The sequence below is a fragment of the Limulus polyphemus genome, unplaced genomic scaffold (assembly GCF_000517525.1).
Source record: "Limulus polyphemus unplaced genomic scaffold, Limulus_polyphemus-2.1.2 Scaffold670, whole genome shotgun sequence".
Taxonomy (NCBI): domain Eukaryota; kingdom Metazoa; phylum Arthropoda; class Merostomata; order Xiphosura; family Limulidae; genus Limulus; species Limulus polyphemus.
Genome location: NW_013666280.1, coordinates 287,471 through 298,006, shown reverse-complemented (window position 1 = coordinate 298,006; position 10,536 = coordinate 287,471). Strand labels below are relative to the sequence as shown.

At 33.4% G+C, this 10,536-nt stretch overlaps 1 protein-coding gene across 2 annotated transcripts in view; it reads right to left on the bottom strand.

The window, feature by feature from the left end:
* Positions 1-10,536, bottom strand: part of LOC106459862 (nuclear receptor subfamily 2 group F member 1-A-like) — a 42,849-nt gene that overhangs the window by 26,903 nt on the left and 5,410 nt on the right. For both annotated transcript variants that reach the window (XM_022386420.1, XM_013919534.2), the window contains exon 2: positions 9,625-10,152. In XM_022386420.1, the coding sequence (XP_022242128.1) occupies positions 9,625-10,152 (528 nt within the window). The remainder of the gene's footprint in view (positions 1-9,624; positions 10,153-10,536) is intronic.

The following is a 10,536-nucleotide window of genomic DNA, read 5'->3' as shown; positions in this document are numbered from 1 at the left end:
ACTAGCCATAGAGTATTTACATTAGCCATAGAGTATTTATTACAACTATAAAGTATTTATTACTAGCCAACTAGCCGTAGAGTATTTATTACAACCCTAGAGATTTATTACTAGCCATAGAGTATTTACACTAGCCATAGAGTATTTATTACAACTATAAAGTATTTATTACAACCATAGAGTATCTATTACTAGCCATAGAGTATTTATTACAACTATACAATATTTATTACAGTCATAGAGTATTTATTACTAGCCATAGTGTATTTACATTAGCCATAGTGTGTTTATTACAACTATGGAGTATTTATTACAACCATAGAGTATTTATTATTAGCCATACAGTATTTACACTATCCATAGAGTAATTATTACAACCATAGAGTATTTACACTAGCCATAGAGTATTTATTACAACCATAGAGTATTTAGTACAACTATAGAGTGTTTATTACAACCATAGAGTATTTATATTTAGCCATAGAGTATTTATTTCTAGCCATAGAGTATTTACACTAGCCATAGAGTATTTACACTAGCCATAGAGTATTTAAATAAATACTCTATGGCTAGTGTAAATACTCTATGGCTAGTAAACTAGCCATAGAGTATTTACACTAGCCATAGAGTATTTATTACTAGCCATAGAGTACTTACACTAGCCATAGAGTATTTATTACTAGCGCTACGTCGTTGCTCGTGCGATAAATATTCCGCGAGTAGATATGTCAGTGTAGTTTTAAAAAACTTAATCTTAGTTAAAAAGTTCAATTTTGAATTCACGTGCCTGTCAGTTGTGGTACTACCCAATGAAAGAATGTTTCCAATCTCCTTGATTAGATCTACAGACAACTCGAAAAATAATATAAATAAATAGTTCTGAATAAGAATTTACAGTGAGTTGAATCATGTTAATTTTTATCTATTATGTTATTTAACTAAAATCTGGTCCGCTGACGTTCGCGTGACAACGTTTATGGAGACAAACAAAGGGCTTGTTGGGGAGGGGGGAGCAGGAAGGAGAGATAACAGTGTTGACTAGTCTTGGGATAACACAAAAGTTGATGACATGGCCACTGAGGTACCTCGTGCCTGTAGGGGTATGCCCATGCAAGGGTCATTCACCTCGGACATTTGAATTCCATTTTTGTAAGAACGAAAAAACAGGGACGAAACCTGTTGACTGAGGAAGAAGCCAAGAAAAGTCTGGTTTGTGTTAACTGGTAGAAAACAACTACAGGGTGAGTGTCTTCTGAACAGTTTAGGGGAGTAAATTAGGAGTTAACATCTTACACAAACACACCTAACATGAACACCACTAGTCTGGTTTGTGTTAACTGGTAGAAAACAACTACAGGGTGAGTGTCTTCTGAACAATTTAGTGGAGTAAATTAGAGCTAACATCTTACAGAAACACACCTTACATGAACACCACTAGTCTGGTTTGTGTTAACTGGTAGAAAACAACTACAGGGTGAGTGTCTTCTGAACTGTTTAGTGGAGTAAATTAGAGCTAACATCTTACAGAAACACACCTTACATGAACACCACTAGTCTGGTTTGTGTTAACTGGTAGAAAACAACTACAGGGTGAGTGTCTTCTGAACTGTTTAATGGAGTAAATTAGAGCTAACATCTTACAGAAACACACCTTACATGAACACCACTAGATATTTCTCAGCGAATTTTCACATATATTTACTGGCAACTTTATTTTTAATAATATTTCCTTCATCAAACTACCTGCATCGCTAACGTCACATGTATAGTCTATTGGCCCTTTTTTCTGCCCACAATTAAACGTTTGATATTTGAATAGAAACGGTAGGAGTGATAAGGGTATCGGTAAGATAGGAGCTGCATAGTGGTGAGGAGACTCTTTTCAAAAATAAGACCATTCTTTTAATTTCATTATCCTTCGCATGTCCTAAAAGTCTCTTTACAATACGCATAAAGCCAATAAGCTTATCGTGTAAGACATGCACATTTAAAGCAATAAACACGAAAATAAATGTGAAAACCAATCATTTATTGCTGAGAAAAGAATGTGTCAAAAATCTAAAGATAAATTATAACAATATATTTTTTAAAGTAAATCGCGATGGAGGAATTTCAAAATTTCTTATCAGAGAAAGATGTTTTAATTCCTTACTATGACATAATAAACAACATGCTCCTAACCTGTCTTTTGAATGTGTATAAAACTAACAAACTTAAACTGAAGAAACAACGTGTTTCTTCTGGAGTCTCAACTCCATAATTTCTATAGATATTAGAAGATTGAGTTAATACAATATCGTAATACACTCTATAATACCGGGAGAAGTTCTATCCTAGCAGAACATTCAAAGTATTAAATGTAGCAATTAGTATTGAAACAACAGAACATTCAAAGTACTAAGTGTGACAATAAGTATTGAAACGACAGAGCATTCAAAGTATTAAGTGTGACAATAAGTATTGAAACAGCAAAGCATTCAAAGTATTAAGTGTGATAATAAGTACTGAAACAGCAAACATTCAAAGTATTAAGTGTGACAATAAGTATTGAAACAGCAAAGCATTCAAAGTATTAAGTGTGACAAATTGTCTTGAAACAGCGGAACATTAAAAGTACTAAATGTAACAATTAGTCTTGAAACAGCAGAACATTCAAAGTACTAAATGTAACAATTAGTCTTGAAACAGCGGAACATTAAAAGTACTAAATGTAACAATTAATCATGAAACAGCAGAACATTCAAAGTATTAAGTGTGACAAATTGTCTTGAAACAGCGGAACATTCAAAGTATTAAGTGTAACAATTAGTCTTCAAACGACAGAGCATTCAAAGTATTAAGTGTGACAACTTGTCTTGAAACAGCGGAACATTCAAAGTATTAAGTGTAACAATTAGTCTTCAAAGGACAGAGCATTCAAAATATTAAATGTGACAATTAGTCTTGAAACAGCAGAACATTCAAAGTACTAAGTGTAACAATTAGTCTTGAAACGACAGAGCATTCAAAGTATTAAGTGTGACAAGTTGTCTTGAAACAGCGGAACATTCAAAGTATTAAATGTGGCAAGTTTTCTTGAAAGGGTTTAAAAAGGAATGAGAAAACATTGTTGACACAGCTATAGTTTACTTTTTTCTATTCACTAACTTGATTTCTAAAACAATTTTCAACAAAATATACATTCATTAGCCACTTCTTTATGAAGTACTTAAATCTTTCATTTGAAATATGAAATCTTCGATCTTTACTCAAGTGTTTTCCCATAAGTAACTGCGATATTTTACTGAGAATTTTTTTTTCTCATGAACATCTATGACTTTGTTTAAAATATTTTCAAAAGCAAAGCTACAAATTTCACCAAACTATGCTATCATAACCACTCTAATATAATGCCGATCTTTTCACAATTCATTATCCTAATTATTTTATTGAAAAATGTCCTCTTGAATCGTTCTTATTCCTATTTTGTTGTAACGTCTCCGTATGAATCACTATATTTTTTCACAAAGTCAGGCATGGTCTAAGAAGTAGCGTGTCCAGATTGTGAATCCGAGGATTCGTGGTTCGCTACCCGTTGCCACACTTTGAAGCCGTAATTGCGCTATAAAATTGACAGTCAAATTCCATTATTTCCCTGTTTTAACCACTCGCGCCACTATATCGTAATGTGTCGTCTGTCAGTGAGTCAGTTGACACTAAAATGACGTCATATAAGGGACGCTTAACGTTGCAATTTGTACTGACTTGACGTGAGTAAAACGTGCGCATTCCATGAATCGCGAGAAGAATTATGCACTCTGTAGGCTACAACACAGCATGACATATGAACTTCAAAAGCAAGAAATAAAAATATTTGTTACTCTTAATTTTGGTGTTATTTATTCTTGAAACAGAACACTTTGGGGGACTCTGCTCAACTACGCCTGGTTTTATTAGACAAAACTTTCCCCAGAGTTGACGATGGGTGCTGTTGAATGCCTTTCACCAGTTTAGCAGCTCAAAATTAAGTAATAGTTACATTATTTTGCTACAACATTTTAACATTAATCACTATGTTCTTTGACTGAGATATTTCCTTACAATATATTGCTGATATTTTTTCTTACTTCATAATTCTAATCCATTACAAAATTCTTTTTCAGGAATAACTTCATATTTGTTACTGATATTCCTCCTCATGAAGAACTTGGAACCTTATTCCATATTTCCTCAAAACTACATTATTAAGTCATTTACACTAAGTATTAAATAAGATTTAAGTGGCCCCTAAAGCACAGCAACAAGACTTGTATGACCTTGACATTTAAGGTTAAATCTCTACATCCTTTAACCTCTCAATCATAAGTTAATTATATCATATACAAGCTCACACTATATAATAACAAAACATTGCTATCAACATTAAGACTTAACATTCACACTAAATTTTACTAGAAAGTGTGTTTTTGTTTGTTTGTTTGTTTGTTTGTTTGTTCTTATCAAAAAGCATGGCCTGTTATTATAATAGCATTTTTTAAAAGTGAATTTCGTTTATTTACATATAATTGATCACAACTACTCTCACACAATGGTGAAACAAAATGACAAACCTATTGATAACAATTCTGTATCGGTACAAGTTATCGTAAAGCTGTTGGATAAATTGCACAACTTTACTAAAATATGTGTTGCGTTCTCTAGTAAAGATATCGGTTGTCCTTTCGCGTGTCGGTAACTGTTCTTCAATAAGCTTGTCAACACAACATCTCAGTTTATTAGCAAATAAATCTACTCTCTACAACTCGACATCAATCTATTAATTCTCTCTCGGGGCTTTGGCAAAAGCTCCCTTACACTTCTTAAACAAGAATAATAATAAAAACATCTTGGCTTTCCCATACATATGGAGTTAGAATTTGGCCGTTTCACAGAAGCTCACACCCTCGAAGCAGAAAGTGTCTGCTGGCTGTAAACGTATATGGCCTCTCGTAGCTCCTCGAAACAAATAAATAACGCTTATTTCAACTTCGTCTATGAAGCTTAGATGGTATTTTCGATTAATGTTTTAAAATGAGGAATTTAGGTTCTTCAAGGGTAAAACAAATGTTGATAAGTTGGATGCATTTATGATGTGTTTCTGGGGATTCTGGGGATTCGCGAGACGTGAGATTTCCCCACATTGAAAATATGCACACACCATATTTCAGAATAACTAAAACTGTCTTTGCTTATATACTAAATATCTTAGCTGAGCGTCAATTTTATATGTATCTACACGTCGTGATACTGAAGAAGCTGTCACAGGAGCTAACTGGGTGTAGGTCAAACTTAATACAACTTCACCGATAGTGAACTAGGTATTGTTACAATAACATATGTATATAATATGAATGTTGAATACGGGAAAGAAAATGCAGAGTACAGAGTACGGGGCCGATTATAAACTCAGAAAGTGTGTTGAGTGTTCTTTTTTAGCAGGGAGTTTTAATACAGGGCATAATTTGTTTAAATAAAACAAATTACGAGCAAGGAAGACTTAGTAATTACTATCACTAAGTAAACATTGCCTTGAAATAGAAAATTAATTGCGAATCATACATATATTAATTTTACGCAGTATCAATTTAAGTTAATTCTATAAAATAAACAAATAAGTTACGAATCAGTCACATACACACACACACACACATATATAATGATTATAGGTTATTACTCTGAACAAATGATATTTTCGTATATCAAGCAAATAGATAAGTTATAACGTTGCATTATTGGCTCGTACAGCTCACTTTTCCCGCATTAATTGTTCACATGATTTCAATTGTTTTGACAGAAAACTTTTCTTACGGCTGTGAACAGCTGCACTATTTTGTCTAACGTAATCTGTTCACAAGAAGACACAATCTGGCTATTTTTAAAGTGGAGGACAGGATATCATTTAACAGTAAGACTGATAGTGTATTTATACATATATATCATTTCAACAGCTGCGGGAAGGAAAGGCTGTACTGTAAGACTCCCAATTGTTCGAGTATCATCTACAGTGGTTGGTGTGATTGTAATAAATATAAAGTAAATTAACAACGTATAATATACAGAGAAAACATCCTCTAATATTACAAAACAATCCTTATATAATTTTTTTAGCTTTAATTTGAAAAAAAAACAACAACAACAAAAATACTATGCCGTAATTTAAGATTGAAGCTCCATCCTTGGTATTAAGGCGAAAGGCCTCGTCGGCACTGAATATAGAAGATATTGTGTGATTGATATAATGTTATACACTCTTCTTTACTTCATTCAGAAGTTCTTACGATAATAATGTAAAATAATTTTAAATAGAATCACAGATAGCTTAACAACAATGCGATGCTACAAGTACTGGGGTGTCATTCTTTTATTTTTTATCATATTCAATCACTGAAAAAGTAAAGAAAAAAAAACAGCTCACAGTTAACAGAAAATAATATAAGCATTTACTGTCCTATCTACGCCATTTTCTTCACATTTACACTGATGTCAGTATGCAGGTGGTAATAGAGAGTAATATTTAATTTCACATTGAATCATACAGAGTAATTTAATAGCTGCTACACACGAAATGTAACCTCCGCTTGCAAGAAACCTTATTATAAAAATACCACCTTTGGTAAGTATTTATACACCAGCTCTTGGCCTCATTAGTGAAGGAACAACTAACGCTTCTTATATTTGTGTAAGAACACTTTATTACTCAGTAACTCCTATGTAAATACACTCAACTTTCCAGTACTTCCTAGTTTTAGTAGTACGCTTCATTGTATAATAACTTCTATTTATAGAGGCGAATTTCGTGGTATAGTAACCACTTATTGTATCAGTACGTTTCTTTGTAAAAATGCCTTTTAGGTATGGAAATACACTTTACTGTAAAGTATCCTAGTTGCGTTAGCACACTTTATTGTAAAATATATCCTAGCTGTGTTAGCATACTTTATTGTAAAATGTACCATGTTGTGTTAGAATACTTCATTGTAGAGTGTATCCTAGTTGTGTTAGCATACTTTATTATCAAATGTATCCTAGTTGTGTTAGCATACTTTATTGCAAAATGTATAGTAGTTGTGTTAGCATACTTTATTGTGAAATGTATCGTAGTTGTGTTAGCATACTTTATTGTGAAATGTATCGTAGTTGTGTTAGCATACTTTATTGCAAAATGTATCCTAGTTGTGTTAGCGTACTGTATTGTAAAATATATCCTAGTTGTATTAGCGTACTGTATTGTAAAATATATCCTAGTTGTGTTAGCGTACTTTATTATACAGAGGTAATTTTCTCTAAACAAAGTGCTAGTTAGAACCCATTTGGAATACTGCGTACAGTTTTGTTACCATTTTGTAAGAAAGGATACAGACTTATCGGAAAGGGTTCAGAGGAGGGTTATGAAGAAGATTCCAGAAATCGGTTATCCTATACTGATGATTAAGATTAATTAGGGGATCGGTAATATAAAGGCCTCTGATTTCTCTGTACTTAAGATAATAAAACGAGAAGACACGTGGTTATAGCAGGCTAGAGTTAAGACAGCTTTATTTTCCATAAGGGTGATTCGCTTATAGAATGAGATGCTGTCAATAGTTGTAAAGGCCAAAGTTTTACATGAGGTTAAGAGAGAAATCAAAGGTGGGATAAAATTTGTACTTTTCTGAAGTCTTGAATAAACAAATGGTCCCTTGTTGTCCATATGTCATGTTACATAATGTGAAAAAGTTATGAAGTCGTCAATCACAGAAGACTAAATACTGGGAAATATTTATGAATTAATCACTTGGAAACTATACTGTAGGATAACTGAAATTACATTTTTGTTTTTAATATATTTTATGTATTTACATTTTAACATCATAAATATGAAGTTGAACTTAGTTTTAAACACCACTCTTATTAAAACTACACAGTTTGGTAACAAAAATACAGTTTTTCAGATCAATTATTCAATCTCGATGCCTTCTCAGTGGCACAGCGGTATGTCTGGCTAACTTACAACGCTAGAAACCTGGGTTTGATACCCGTGGAAAGGCTAATGCAAAGGCTTTTACAAGACTTTTCCGGCGTATTCCTACTTTTAAAATATCAATAGTCCATTTCTATATGTACATCTAAGAACACTCTTTTCGTATATTCACAAAACCAAAAAGTCCATACACACTTGTAAAGAACTGCATAAAATGTTTCCCAATATACCCTTTTTATGTCAGAAATTTTAAGTACCTGTTCCTTAATTTATTTTACTTAATCCAGTCCATGTGTCATAAAAAAAACTATTTCAGAGTATTTTATCACAATTTTTTTATTTGTTTGCTGTTGAGCTCAAGGCTAAACAACGGGCTATCTTTGCTGTACCTACTACATGGATAAAACATAAAAGTTTAGCGTTATAAGCTCTCAATCTTACCGCTGTGCCACCAGTTATCAGTTAACTGGGAAAATTATTATTAATCCTTTGTGATTTTTTTTTTTCAAATAAACGAAAACTATTGTCTTTTTTGTTTCTACTTTCACTGGGAAAATGAGTATAAAAATGTACCTAAAAACATTACAAATAAGTAAAGCTCATACATACATGAATAAACATAAATATATCTATGGGGGAGGGGGTTAGAATATTTGTTTGTTTGTTTTAGATATTGGCGCAAAATTGTACGAAGACTATTTACACTAGCCGCCCCTAATTTTGAACAAATAGACCTGAAGAAAAGCATGCAGCTAGTTAAGAGCACCCACTGCCATCTCGAAGACTACTTTAATCGAATAGTGAATAGAGAGTATCATTTCCTATACAATTCATTGTACAGTAACTGAGAGATTTGCAAGTAAACTGTTTTATGCAGCTCCTACAAATTATTTATCAATATTGACTTCCGGTCACAGAGAGCTAAATACTTAGATCAAAATTAAAAGTGAATCAGATAACGAGTAGGCCTAATTCAGCATACCCCTCTTACTTATCAAGATTAGAATACATTGTTTCATTAATTAAGTACTCTCGCTTTTAACAACATTTTCGGCCGTAAAACCAAAACTATCTCACGAAGTTCGTCCAGTTTTGGAAATTTCGGTTAGCTCGCAATCCACATAATAAGCTACAAATGGAACACAATGTCTATAATAAAAGTGTGATAGCAAAAAATAATAATAAAACTAAATATATTAAACATTTTAATTAAAATTATATCAAAGAAATAATAGAGTACGGAACACGAAAAGCACGAGCTGTTGGCTTCAAGTACTGTTGTAGATTAATTACAGTAATAAATACATTGTATAACTTCTTGTTGTGTAAGTGAACGTTAGTTTGCGGTGCTAACTCGAAAGGCATTTCTAAGAAACTTAACACTTGTCAGCTTTCTAATAACGTGATAGTCGCAAGAGCCAAACGTTAAAGGTCTTTAATTACGTCACGCATTCTTTTTCTATTGGATTTTTACAAGCATCGAATTTCTTGTATACAAAATTAAAAGTTTTATACTCATAGAAATGCACAAACTTACAAATCTGTGTTGTTGTTTTTCCAAACTGTCGAACAGGTCTTTATTCCTTGCTGACAGTGAAATAGTATTTTTAGTTGTGACGTAAAATGCAGGAAATGACGTCACTCACCTGTTGTGAAGAGAACGATCGCCTTCAGACAGCTGTATTCGGCAGCATCCACATGAAGAGCTTTCAACTTCTCCACCTGCTCTTGGAAGATTCGGATGTGGTCCATGAACGCCACCACGCGGTCCGCTGCCATAGGTGAGGCATGTAGTCCAGCGGCCGCCAATAAAGGCGCCACGTGCAGAGGCATGGAGCACTGGGACGCGTTCAACACAAAGAGTTCACTCCAGACAAGTCTGAGCAAAGCCACTTGGTCAGTTATTTGAAGATCGGGAAAAAATGGTATATTTCTTGCCCACTCTACAGCGCTGAACAACAGGCGAGCCGCTAGTTCACAGATATTATCAATCCCCATGAAGTTATTGGGTTGCATACACTGGGCATAGCGCGTGGGCTGGTAGGGTTCTGCTCTGAGGAGGAGCGATATAAAACTGGACAAATACGAATGACCATTTAAAGTGTCTCCATTGGTTAACGTCATCTGACCAGGGAGGCCATGCTGTGTGGGAGGCAAACGTCCACGCTGTACAGCTGCAAAACAGAAAATCACTTTAAGTATCATAAAAATACACACCATAAAAGCGTATAAAATGAAAATAGCAAAAGCTTGAAAATATAATTATTAAGTATAATAAGCATATGAAAAAATCAACAACAACAAGTGTTTGTATGGAAAAGTAAACAATGGTGTGAAGAGTACTAGTACGTTTTGAATCAACTTAATAACTATATAGAGAGTCATACGGTAGTATTAAAATACATAATAACTATGTACTGCAAACAGTTATTTTGAAAATTGAATATAACCAAAATTATATAAATCAACATAACAGACGCTAAGCACACGAATGAAAACCGTGTAAACCAACATAATAGACATTGATCACATTAATGAGACCAGCATAGATCAACATA